The 12,993-nt window shown below is 36.7% G+C and overlaps 2 protein-coding genes across 2 annotated transcripts; one reads left to right on the forward strand and one right to left on the reverse strand.

Moving 5' to 3' along the window:
* Nucleotides 1-758: 758 nt before the first annotated feature.
* On the reverse strand, nucleotides 759-3,097 carry LOC103991416 (co-chaperone protein p23-1). The gene is made up of 6 exons (XM_009410872.3): nucleotides 2,939-3,097; nucleotides 1,990-2,176; nucleotides 1,738-1,900; nucleotides 1,594-1,628; nucleotides 1,437-1,512; nucleotides 759-1,101 (listed from the first exon to the last, which is right to left on the reverse strand). The coding sequence occupies exons 1-6, from the start codon at nucleotides 2,941-2,943 to the stop codon at nucleotides 1,010-1,012; spliced, it is 558 nt and encodes a 185-aa protein (XP_009409147.2). The 5' UTR covers nucleotides 2,944-3,097; the 3' UTR covers nucleotides 759-1,009.
* A 2,287-nt stretch (nucleotides 3,098-5,384) lies between these two features.
* Nucleotides 5,385-12,367, forward strand: LOC135678653 (LRR receptor kinase BAK1-like). The gene is made up of 11 exons (XM_065191711.1): nucleotides 5,385-5,787; nucleotides 7,654-7,786; nucleotides 7,865-7,936; nucleotides 8,743-8,886; nucleotides 9,173-9,244; nucleotides 9,342-9,413; nucleotides 9,489-9,601; nucleotides 10,043-10,177; nucleotides 10,252-10,593; nucleotides 10,733-11,127; nucleotides 11,696-12,367. Exons 1-11 carry the CDS (start codon nucleotides 5,646-5,648, stop codon nucleotides 12,005-12,007), a joined length of 1,932 nt encoding a protein of 643 aa, XP_065047783.1. The 5' UTR covers nucleotides 5,385-5,645; the 3' UTR covers nucleotides 12,008-12,367.
* The last annotated feature ends 626 nt before the right edge of the window (nucleotides 12,368-12,993 follow it).

Here is a 12,993-nt window from a genome sequence, read left to right on the forward strand (position 1 = left end):
TAGGTTCCCTGGGAAGCATTTTTCTTTATTTGATGGCCTGCAAGATACCAAACTAAATAGAAGTAAACATATTTGAGCTTATTGTTTAACTAAAGAAGAACTTTTCTTTAAAGCGGTTACCTGAAACCAAATCCTTCATCATAAGTTTGAAGAGCTTGTTCCTAGTAGTTTCAGCTTTCGGTAACAAAGCGATGCGACCTTAACTGGATGTGCAAGCACATAACATTGAAGTCTTGACCCCAAATTGAAGTGGATGTGCAGCCACCACCATCGCATGAACGAGATCATCCTAACACAATCTGCAGCAACCTCAGGAGGTCAATACTATAAAATTAACACTACAAATTATCAACAGATGGTGGCGATTTGCATCACAAAATTTCTTTACTTGATCCTACGAAATTGTAGGATCCAATGCTGGCATAGATAAAGGTTATCATCACACAAATATTCATCAACGCAACAGAGGTAACGAAAACTATGAGATGCTTAAAGCAATATCCTTTGATCTGCACAAGTTTTCTCAAGCACATTTAATCACTAGAAACTTTCGTTGGTCATGATTGGGAATGTTGGATAGACAAACCAAATCTTGTTGCATCCAAGCCTGCTTTTGTCAGAAAGCTTAAACCTGAGAGTTCCTAGAGGCACAATGGATGGTTAATAGCTTCAAAACTCAACAGATAAGTAGATATTTTAGGAAGTGAGGTTCTTCCCATCTTAAAGAAGATACTGGACATAAGAAACGCTCATAAAGATGAACTCAGGAATACACAGGATTCTGCTGTATTTGACAAATATCAAATCCAGAAATATATCCAACACAGACCAAGAAATATCATTGTGATCATAGCTAAAGACTCACACGGAGTAAAAAACTAGCTTGTCATCTATGTTAACATAAGTAATCGTCCTCCACAGGATGAGATTTTAAGAGACGTCTACGTTAACAGAAGCAATGGACCTCCACAAGACGAGGCTTCCACAGCATGAAGCTGCCAGATATTGGTCATGCTTTGTCTACAGCTTCATTAGTAGATGCCGCCTGTGCAGGCTCCACCTTTCCTCCCTCTGCCTTGGCCTCTTCCATATCAGCATCCTCTGGAATAACCACAGTAAATTGATATCAGCTGAAGAAGCCAGATTATGCAGCATACATTGCATGGGTGTTCTTCGCAATATGATTTTAGATATGCAGGTTGAACAAACAATTGCAATAATTCCTTTCAACTAACCTACTGCATTTTCTCTTAATGCCTAAGCACAAATAGGTAGATTTCAATAAGGACATTAGACAAACTTGCTCTGCCTAGACTGTTGTCTATCTATCATAAAGGTATCTCACACTATATTATCATTCAAATGAATAACCAAAGAACAGATGGTCATAATATATATTGCTGTTCTCATGCCCAAGCAGACAGAACAAGACTAACCTCCATCTCTATCGGCGGTATCAGCCAAATCATCATCATCATGAGGCTCATCATCAGCACCACCCACGTCCAACTTCTGCACATTGCAAGAAAGATGAGAATCTACAAAGAGTATCACTCAAAAGTTTTTCCTTAACATTTTGACCAGATGACATACCGAAAAATCCATGTCATCAAAATCCATGCCCCCAACTGCACAGGATAATATTTCAAAATTCATAAAAAGTTGCAACAAAGATAGCAATTTGAACAAACATAATAAGCTAGAACAGAAGTGTATTATGAGATGCAGAGTATTTACACTTATTTTCCTTCTCATCATCTTCATCGATCCATTTGTCCCAATCAACTTTCAGATAAACAGGAGGCTTCCCTGCCTGCTTTAACAGCCTGCTCCACCATTTCTTCTCAGCTTTCTTCACCAGGTAGCATATAGTCCTCAAGCCAACGGCAGCTTTGCTCTCCTGCAGTGCTTCTTGTCAAACCAGTGCCTCAAATGAAAGTTTTTTGAGGGGACCTTCGAGAAGTTAAAATAGTTTCTTTGGATACTTACATCAACAATAACTCTATCAAACAGCTCAAGGTCGAGCTCGTACCGGATGTTTGCTGTTCCACTAGTTGCAGAGAAATAGAAACGACCTTCTGGCTCCAACGTGAGCTTCACATCCTTCGCATCTGGCAGTTCAATAGTAATATACACCTTGTCAGATCTTTGAGCCCATTTTGTAGTCGGATGACGGCTGCAGACCAAGGAACATCCATCAGTTCACTAAAGTATCGATGGTCCGAGATGAACATTTACTTAAGTCAACAAAAATCAAGTATGCTGAATCACCAAAGAATCTACTCTTAGACATCAAGAGCTACATCCACCCATTCCACCATGAACACCTCTCCCCGGCAAGTACGGATCTTTTCTCTTCTTAAACAAAGATAAGCAAGCTAGATTCAAACTTATGGTCGGCACAAGTCGGATGGTTCTTCAAACACACATAATCGAAGTTTATACTAAAACTAGTGAACATATTTCGATGTCATAACAAGCACGACCAGCTCCGAGTTCATCGATTCTATCACAGAGAAGACATGGGCACAACAAAATAAAAATTGCCGTTACGTATGCTTTGTATCACCAATCATTGTAAATGCCAAAAGTAAAACGAAAAAAAGAGGCACAGTGCGGTTTAGATCCAGAAGCTACACAGACTAAAACGTAACAGAGACTAGCAGAGAGGTCCACCAACTCAAGGTGGCTTCGATTCTTATACACCCACTACGAATCGTTCTCGACTGCAGTAAGAAGCAGATAAATCAGCATGATCAAAACATAAATTGCAATCGAATGTTGTTTTCCGACGTCAATCTTTCGCCTGGCCAAGAAAGGGCACATCCTTCCATTCAAACCTAACCCACAACAGCACAAACTAAAACCCTAACCTCAAGGGATTAGTACTAAAGATAACCGAACAAAAATAGGCTAAACAAAGTTTTCGTCGTCTTACCTCATCTTGGAAGGGAAGAGAGGAGGAGAAGCCGAGCAAAAGGAGGATCTCTGATGCGTAAACAAACACCTCGAAGCTCAGTTCGAGGTAGCATTTGGGCAATCAATCTGCCGTTGACACTTATATACGCAGCCTGAGAGAGGGGAGGAGGGAGGGAAAAGGATCCTTCCACAGGAGTCTAGAGAGTTCCAACACGCTTCCTCATCCCTGCATCTCCACCCCTTCAGACGATCTCAGCCGTCCATATGCCGATATCCACCATCGGGGTTCGGTCTGATGGGCCGATCTCTGACCCGACCTCAGCCCAAAACAAACAATTTTCTTTTCTTTTAATATTAATCCTAACTCGGAAGCATAAATGAATTAAAATTTTGAATCGAGATCCAAAAAGTCAAAACAATCATAAATGTCGATGTCTACTTAGTTTGGACGGTTAAAATATTTCGAGATCCTAATATTTTTTTTATGCGTGAATTCGAATTTGAGATCCATCATTTATATAATAATACACTAACTAATTCGAATGTCTTAATAAAAATCTTGATTAATCGAACTCGGATAATAATATTTGTATTTATTGCATGAAATCATAGAGTTTTTAATTCATTCATTCAACAAAATCCTGTTTTTCCTGAATGATTTTGAATTTGATATAAAAACTTATCTCCAATATAGTTTATTCTTGGTTAACTTTAGAAATTGTTCCAATTTTAGTGTCAATTTGGAATGAGATTGCATAGGGAAAAAAAATTGTTTATCATTTTAAAAAAGAGATATCAATTTGAATATAGTCTTAGTAATTATTATACTCCAATTTAATCATCTCATGTCAAAAATAGGTAAATATTTAAATTATATTTTCTAGTAAGAGGAATAAGCATAAGTTGTTTGGCTCAATAATTTAATCTTAAAAAAAATTAATGAGTCAATTATCTTCATCAACCATATTACTTGAGACTCTCACATGAATATTTTTCTACACAATATTATTAGTATAAAGGATCAATATAACTAATATAACTAAGATGTTTTCTGCTTTAGTCCCTAAAGATCATGTGTATTGACCAATATATATTATCAGAATCTAATTAGTTATATTATATATATATCTTATCCAATTATAAAGGATCATCAAATATAATAAATATATCTTAGTTACACCTTATATATATATATATATATATATATATATATATATAAACGAACAACTTAGAAATATTTAAAATTGACTCACTAATGGAGACTACTATTTATAACCTCCATCTTATTATTTTTTAATTTAGAAAAATAATAGTAACTTTCTCCTCTTTCACAACTAATAAAGTTAACGATGATCGTGTATCAACGACAAATGGGCAAGCTAAGGTTGATGATTGATCGATGGCAACAAGCAGTAGAGATAGTTGATAATAGAAATAGTAGAGACGGAATGGTATAATGATAAGGAGAGTCTATTACAATAAGAAGAAAAAAGAGGGTAAAAGTAAAATTAGATAGGCTATGAATAGTAAATTAATTTTTTAAGGGACTATGAATAATACAAATGATCTTGAAATAGTAAGCTCTAGTTATAAATAATAAAAACAGAATTATAAATAGTAATATCTTATACTTAATACTCTTTTTATTTTTTCCTAAATGCCCTTTACTGCGACGAAGCTTCGTGGAGGGGCGGAGGCAAGGTACATTTAAAAAATTAGAGAAAAAGAGACACCAAATTAGAAAATAAAGAATTGATAGCACCTTCCTATATAAGCCCAAAAAAAGATTGCTCAAAAGAAATAACCTTATTTCAAATATAAATAGAAACAAATTATATATATATAAATTATATATATGATAAATTCTTGAAATTTTAATTTTAAGATAGTCTTCCAACTTTAAAAAATCCTCGTAACTTTTTTATTTTCAAAATAACTACTTTACCCTTATTGACATCACGCTATGCATAACCCTTGGTCATGTCTTTACGTATTAGTTACCCCCCTCATGAGTCTTGAACAATCACTCGTAAGGTTTTCTCATTGTCAATCGTAAGTGAGGAAAGGAGAAGGGGGTGCGACCTATGCACTTTTTCTTTCGCTATAAAAGAGAAGGGGCGACACCATCGTCGTCACTTACAGACTTCTTTTGTCATTAACTGTGAGTAAGAAAGAATTGAGTATGATTCACACGGTCCACGAAGAAAAGAGCAATACAAAGACGAGGACGATAACGAATCCGATGGTGACATGAGTAAAATCATCTTCTCGTATGATTAAAGAAAATTTTTTGAGGTACTATGTGAGAATTTTTAAAATATTTTTTTAAAAGAATTCATATATATATAAATATAATTGGAATGTATATATATATAAATATATAAATGGAACATATATATATAGTTAATTAGAATATATATATATATATATATATATATATAATTGGAATGTATAAGGACCAGGTTGCCAAAGGATCAAAGGACAGGGTTCTCGGTGCATCTTATTTCCTTAAAGAAACTAAGAACAGCGGCGGTGGACGCAACGCACTGCAGCAGATCCCCTTCCAACCAACGGAGTCGGTTTTGTCGATGCCTTTTCGCTTCCATCCCACCTCGTCGCCTTTGGATCCCCAATCCGACCACCTCTGCCTATAACGGTTCTCCCGGCGAGGAATGGTGAAGCATCCCGGCTTCGCGAGTGGTAGTCTTCTTTAGCCGGTTGCGGAGATGGGTTTCGTGTGGTCGTTGCTGGAGAATTGCGGATTGCGGATCTTTTGCTTGGCGTGGATGCCGGTGGAGTTGTCGCGTGGGTTTCTTTGGTTCGTTTTGGTGTTCTATGCCTTGGCTAGGGTTCTCGCCAACATGGAAGGTATGGAGTGCCCTTCCTCGGACCGTAGTGCTGGTCCTTGGGTGATTGATTTGAATCTGAGAGCTAGAAATCTTCCCTGTTCTCATGGAAGGGACGTGGTAGATGCTTCACTGATGTGACGTGGTCCGCTGGATTTGGAAAGGGGCACGACATATTTGGTTTGATATCCAAATTTGGAGGTCTTTTCTGTCCTGGGTATGAATTGGCGTAGTAGTCAAATGGTTGCTGTAATCGCAACTCAAGGACGATTTCCTTGTTTTAGGTTATGCAATTATGCAATCATGTACCACCAAACAAAGGAATAAGTCTGATATATACGCTGGGTGGTGGCTTCGAGAGAAAGTTTCTTTCCTGTCAGTATTTTTTTTGTCGATATCCCCCTTTGTAAGGTCTTTGTGGAAAGTGAGGGTGATTTTTTGTGAAAGATTTTGCGTGTTTGTTTGGGGATGGTGTAGAGCATGGTCTGCTTGATTTAGATAGGGATACTTGTAGAGTTGCTTAGATATCAAAACTTGTCAGGTATTTTGTCCAATTGGAATTTGGGTTCTTACTTTTACTAGTTTTTAGTTGGTGGAGTTAGGAGAGTGTTTTTTTTCCCGGAAAATATAAAATTTTACTGATCAGTAGATAAGTAGGTGAGGTTATTAGCAATAAACAGACCAGGAGTTGATGATAACCAGTTAGGAGAGTCTATCAGTGACTGTGTTTGTGACTCGAAATATTTGCTTTTATTTGATTGTGTGTTTAATTAGTAATTACCAGTCAGACCAATGGAATAAGACTGACAGATATGGATGGTTGTTTTATGGGAAGAAGCTTCTTTCTTTGAAGTGATTTTCAACTTCTCTCTAAGTTTGTGTTTTATAACGGTGTACTTTGGAAAAAGATGGTGATGGATTGAAAATAGTGGTCGCTCTTGGTCAAGTTATGACCATTTTCTGCCTTTCATAAGTAAAGAATTTGTGCTCACAATATGTTTCCCTATCTGTACATTTGGTAGCTTTCCAGTGGGTCCCATCATGTTACTATTTGTTATTTTTCTAGAGATCGACATCTCTTGAAACATGGATAGATAGTTCGTTGCTATAGTTGATGATCATTTGGAACATAGATAATTTTTCTTTGGTATAGTTGATGGTCATTTGGTTGCAATTACAAATGGTAATGCCGATTTTTGCAGAATGTACAATCCAAGTATATAAGAGAGTGGTGGGCGGTTATCAAAAATATTTGCCATTATAATAATGGTTAACCATATGTATAATGCAAATAGTGCTTTTGCAAAAGGTCCAGTAAAACTGAGAAAATATGTCTGGTTTAATGGTGAAAACACATTATTTTCGATGTTCTTCCCAGATTAGGACTTTTTTGTTCATGTGTTTTTTCGTTTGGCTAATCATGCCTTTTATTTGATCAAAAGATGCATTCGACACTCTTATATTTATTAGAATATACTGACAATGTAGGAAAAATATCAAAATTATTGCCCAGACATCAATCTCGGTAGAGTTGCAGAGTTAAGGAATTTAATGTGGATTGACCATCTTGGTAGAGTTGCAGAGTTGAGGAATTTAATGTGGATTGACATGGTCCATTTTGTGATGCCTCATGGAAGTTCTAAATAATGCAATGTTGCCAATTTTTCTTGGACTCCTATGATTAGAACATGCATAATTTGTTTTTTTCCCCTCTATAATTATGGTATTAGTTCAACTATGCATATACTGTTTTGTATTGATGTTCTCCTACTTTAACACTAGAATCCCTTTCTGCAACAGCTTTTTTTTTTAACCCTTGAAGTACTTAGGTGGTTTTAGGTTTTATCTTGTTCTTCTAGTTTCATGTGCTAAAGTTTGGTGCCAACAGGTGATGCTTTGCACAATCTCAAGACCAACTTAATTGATCCTAATAACGTGCTACAGAGCTGGGATCCAACTTTGGTCAATCCATGTACGTGGTTCCATGTCACTTGTAACAATGACAATAGTGTTATTAGAGTGTAAGTGTACCCACCTCTTTGTGCTATATTTTTGTCATTTTGGAACTCTATGAACTGACCATGCTCATCTTCTTTCAGTGATCTTGGTAATGCTCAGCTTTCTGGTACTTTGGTCCCCGATCTTGGTCAGTTGAAAAATCTGCAGTATCTGTAAGTTCTGCATCAGTTGTTCTGGATCTTCTGAGAATCGTAATTGTGAATTGGTATTGAACAGTTGACCAGGCCAATGTCTTATTGCCATTATCAATTTACAATAAATAAATTTGTAAAAGTATGATAAGAAAAGATCTTGACATTTATATTGTTATTTTACTTCTTGATAAGCGAATTTATTGATATAGGAAAACAATAGATTTGGATGCAAGATGACAATGCCTCTTTAGCATAACAATGTGCTTTCTTTCAATCTCACCTTGATCACACAACTGCTCTTTTGTTTGCTTATTTCAGGCATCTCCAAACCAATAACACTTCTAGGTAGAAGTTAGCTTTTCACTATAGCTGACAAACATGGACTTAACAGTTCTCAGGTGTTTGTGTTAAATGCTCTTAACTAGTATTTCTATAAGCTTCCATCTGAATCTATGTGAATTACACAAAATTATGGTTATAGAATTTGGTTTGTTGATATTTTGCAGTTATGTGTTATTCTTTGGGTTTAATTAATGATTTTTTAAGCTGAAATTTTAAACATGTTGGAACTATTGAAATTATTAATAAGACAGTGACCACAAGATGGCCTTAAACAGAACATACTGAAATTCCTTAGCTCTGAGATTTTTCATGATTTATATAACCGGTATACTGAAATTTAGGTCCTCTGCCAAATGTATATTTTTGACTGATACAGAATCTTATTCTAGACATGTTTTTACTATGAATTGTATCATGATGCTAATTACAATGATCAGTGATTTCAAACTCAGCTTCACATGCACCTGTCTTTCCAATGGCAGGGAACTTTACAGCAACAATATTAGCGGGACGATACCTAGTGACCTTGGAAATCTGATGAACTTGGTCAGCTTGGATCTTTACCTGAACGGCTTCACTGGTGAAATTCCTGAGTCATTGGGGAAGCTAACAAAGCTGCGTTTTCTGTATGACTTTGTCCTTTCTGAACTTTGTTTATTTGGGTCTTGCATGCTTAAAAAAGGACTTTTATTTTTTTTTGGTTTTGTAAATTCTGGTTCTTGGGTTACTTTTGAGAATATCTATTATCAAGTATGAATTATGTCTCTGTTTTGTGGCTTGATGTTTTGAAGCTCCACCTAATTGAATATTTGGTGCTGAGTTTTTTTACCAGTGGTTATTTTTTTTTCTTTTTTCCATTTCTCTTTTACAATTTAATTATTATTATTTTTTTATATTTCTGTTGAAGGATAGCCGGCTTAACAATAATAGTTTGTCGGGTCCCATTCCTAAGTCTTTGACTAATATCACTGCTCTCCAAGTTCTGTAAGTTGATCTGATTTTTATATATTTGATACACCTTTCAAAAATATTGTAATTGTTACTATGTAATTGTGTCTTTATTTTGACAAAAAACATGCAGGGATTTGTCAAATAACAACCTGTCTGGTGAAGTTCCATCAACTGGGTCCTTCTCACTGTTTACTCCAATAAGGTGCATTTTGGGTTTGATAAAATTGTAAACATCAATTGTTATCATTGTTTCTGATGATATGGAATAAATTTGCAGTTTTGCTAACAACCCTCTTTTATGTGGCCTGGGTACAACAAAGGCTTGTCCTGGTGCTCCTCCCTTATCCCCGCCACCTCCCTTTGTTCCTCCAATTCCACTGTCATCCCAAGGTAAGTAATTGTGCCTGTTGTTTCTGCTTGATTGAAGTTATTTCATTATGATTTTTTTTCCTGACTGTAGGCAAATTTGATGTGTTTGTTTATTTTGTCTCTGATTAGTACGGCACATAAAGTTAGCAACTTATTTCTTTTGATTTCTCCTCTCTCTCTCTTTCTCTCATTCCCTTCTCCAACGATCTAAAAGGGTTTGTCAGTTTGTATAGGCTTCATGTTAGAGTCCATGGTTGAGTCCACTGCTTAACAAGGGCTAATGGGATCGCATGTCGGCAGCATGTTGCTTTGAAGCGCATAATTTTGTCTTACACTTGGGGAGACCTTTTTTTACCTTTTTCAGATCATGCTCTTAGAACCATGGGTGCCAGTTCATGTATGGTTTATAATGTAAAAACTCTTGTGGTTGAAATCTAAAGGTTGTTAAATGCCATTCAACAGGAAGTAGTGCTTCTAGCACTGGCGCAATTGCTGGGGGAGTTGCTGCTGGTGCTGCTTTGGTTTTTGCTGTTCCTGCTATAGTGTTTGCATGGTGGCGGCGTCGTAAGCCACAAGAACATTTCTTTGATGTACCTGGTTAGTACATAAGGACTGGATTTATTTACTGTTGTTACTATTATGATGCTTAATATTCCAGATATGGTGTGCAGCTGAAGAGGACCCAGAAGTTCATTTGGGCCAGCTTAAAAGATTTTCCCTGCGAGAATTACAAATTGCAACTGATAATTTTAGCAACAAGAACATCCTGGGAAGAGGAGGATTTGGGAAAGTCTATAAAGGACGACTTGCAGATGGTTCACTTATAGCAGTAAAGAGGCTAAAAGAGGAACGCACTCCAGGTGGGGAACTCCAATTCCAAACAGAAGTTGAGATGATTAGCATGGCTGTGCATCGGAACTTACTTAGGCTTCGTGGCTTTTGTATGACACCCACTGAACGGTTGCTTGTGTATCCTTATATGGCTAATGGAAGTGTTGCATCACGCTTAAGAGGTATTTATTATTCTTTTATACCAGACCACTTATTACTTTTTAGAACCTGAAAAGTTTAGCTACATCATTTTTAGTTTTTTTATTGCCACTGGAGAACTACATTTTTAAAACATTTTAAAGAGAGATTTTATGCTTGTAGAGCGGCCGCCATCTGAGCCACCACTTGAGTGGGCAACACGACGACAGATTGCGTTGGGTTCTGCAAGAGGGCTGTCCTACCTGCACGATCATTGCGATCCTAAAATCATTCATCGCGATGTTAAAGCTGCAAATATATTGTTGAATGAGGACTTTGAGGCTGTTGTTGGAGACTTTGGCTTAGCTAAACTAATGGACTACAAGGATACCCATGTAACAACTGCTGTCCGTGGAACTATAGGACATATAGCTCCAGAGTACTTGTCAACTGGAAAATCCTCGGAGAAGACTGATGTTTTTGGCTATGGAATCATGCTTTTGGAACTGATTACAGGGCAAAGGGCATTTGATCTTGCTCGACTTGCAAATGATGATGATGTTATGTTGCTTGACTGGGTAAGCGTCAAACATTGTTCCCATGATAATATTTGATGTATGCAGTATGCACTTCTTTCAGTTATATTTTATGATACTACCATCAGTTCTTAGTCTGCTACTGTTTCAGATTGACCCAGGTCCAGGTTGGTTCTGCTTGGAGTTTAGACTCGACTTTGCTTCATTTTTGCATATAAGCTCTAGCAGTTGAGATCCTCAAGAAGTTAAAGAGGACAGAAAAGTGATACTAATGTCCATAGTTCTTGAGGTTTGGGTCCATGTGTTTGTGATTAGCAAGAGATATTTTTGTTGCATCTATCAAATTGATGCCACCAGATATTTTTGTTGGAAGTTTCTGCTTATTCTTAGGCTGGTAAATGTTCATTTCGTGCCATGAAGTTATCCATTTTGAGTCGATAACCTGTCAAGTGGTATATCAGGAATCATACATAGATTGTTTTGCACCATAACTTGTGCTTCTTGTTGATATTTCTAGTCATCTAGTATCCCTAAATGTAGGGGATCAACTACCTCAAATTGGGGCCCTTTTATTGGAATAATTAAGCAAGCACATGTGTGTTTCTTTCAGGTAAAAGGACTACTAAAAGAGAAAAAGCTGGAGATGTTGGTTGATCCTGACCTGCAGAACCAGTATATTGAGGCTGAGGTGGAGTCTCTCATCCAAGTGGCTTTGCTGTGTACTCAAGGTTCTCCAATGGAACGACCAAAAATGTCAGAGGTGGTGAGGATGCTTGAAGGCGATGGTCTTACCGAGAAGTGGGAGGAGTGGCAAAAGGTTGAAGTGGTCAGACAAGAGGAGCTGGTCCCACGTCATCACAACGAATGGATTTTAGACTCCACCGACAACCTTCATCCAGTTGAATTATCTGGACCTAGATGACCACAAGATGAAAAATGCTACGCACCATCTAAAATCTCCTAGTTTTCATGCATTTCATGTCTTCCGTGACCATATTCTACATCTCGAAGGGAGTTGGTATTGTGTAAATTAATTTATGGGTCCATTGTGTCATGTGTGTTTTCCATTAAAGTGTATTTTTTAGTGAGATAATGTTACAATTCTCTTCTTGCAAGTGGCAGATTTGGTGCCTCTTGCTAGAATGTATGTTTCACGTGTACTAACACAAACTTCTGTTGTTCATGTACAGAATGGTACTCAAACTTTGCTTGTTTGTCAAACATTTAGCCAGAAGATCTTATCGCAAGGATACTCATCCAGGAGACTGTATAGTTTCTATAACACTTCCATCTTTTTCATTTGCATAAAGATCAAAATAAGTTTGTGTTCGTGAAACATTCAGATGATATTACCATTGTCACCTGTGTGTGTATTCATCATGGATTGGAAGTTAATTGTTAGGTTTGGCTGCACGGAAAGTACACATCGTGCTACTGTTAAGTTAATGTTGTGTCGTGCTCTTTAGAATCATTTATAAACATTGGAAAGTTCTCGGACTTGCGATTTTATTATTGATGTTACTGTTGTAGAATCATTTGTCGAGTAAAGATTACGATTTTATTGCTATTATTGTTGTGTTGTAAGGTTTTCCGAGATTCTTTTACTATTAACATTTATTTTTAACTTAGATTTTTCAAAGCAATACTGAGAGACATAACTGGTTTCACTTCTTTGTGATATCATTAAAAAGTATTGTAGGTTGCATGATGATAGTTTATTCATTTAATTTTTTCTATACAGCAAATTAATTTTCTGCCTTTTTTGAATTCCTCATGGATTTCACTTTCACTATTGATTTCTCCAAGAAGAGAGGAGCCCTCTTTTCCTAGGAGGATCAAATGACTTGGTTTCCATATATATAAAGAGAGAGAGAGAGAGAGTTTATCTTGGAGGGATAAATTTGATAT

Source organism: Musa acuminata, chromosome BXJ1-7, assembly GCF_036884655.1.
Source record: "Musa acuminata AAA Group cultivar baxijiao chromosome BXJ1-7, Cavendish_Baxijiao_AAA, whole genome shotgun sequence".
NCBI lineage: Eukaryota > Viridiplantae > Streptophyta > Magnoliopsida > Zingiberales > Musaceae > Musa > Musa acuminata.

Excerpts from the sequence above, each read along its gene's own strand:
- LOC103991416 (XM_009410872.3), bottom strand. Across the intron at positions 1,901-1,989 it reads TTGATAGAGTTATTGTTGAT|GAGAGCAAAGCTGCCGTTGG; the intron begins GTAAGTATCCAA and ends GAAGCACTGCAG. Across the intron at positions 1,629-1,737 it reads TGATGAGAAGGAAAATAAGT|TTGGGGGCATGGATTTTGAT; the intron begins GTAAATACTCTG and ends TATCCTGTGCAG.
- LOC135678653 (XM_065191711.1), top strand. The coding sequence starts at position 5,646 with ATGGGTTTCGTGTGGTCGTTGCTGGAGAATTGCGGATTGCGGATCTTT. Across the intron at positions 10,178-10,251 it reads ACATTTCTTTGATGTACCTG|CTGAAGAGGACCCAGAAGTT; the intron begins GTTAGTACATAA and ends TATGGTGTGCAG. Across the intron at positions 11,128-11,695 it reads ATGTTATGTTGCTTGACTGG|GTAAAAGGACTACTAAAAGA; the intron begins GTAAGCGTCAAA and ends TGTTTCTTTCAG.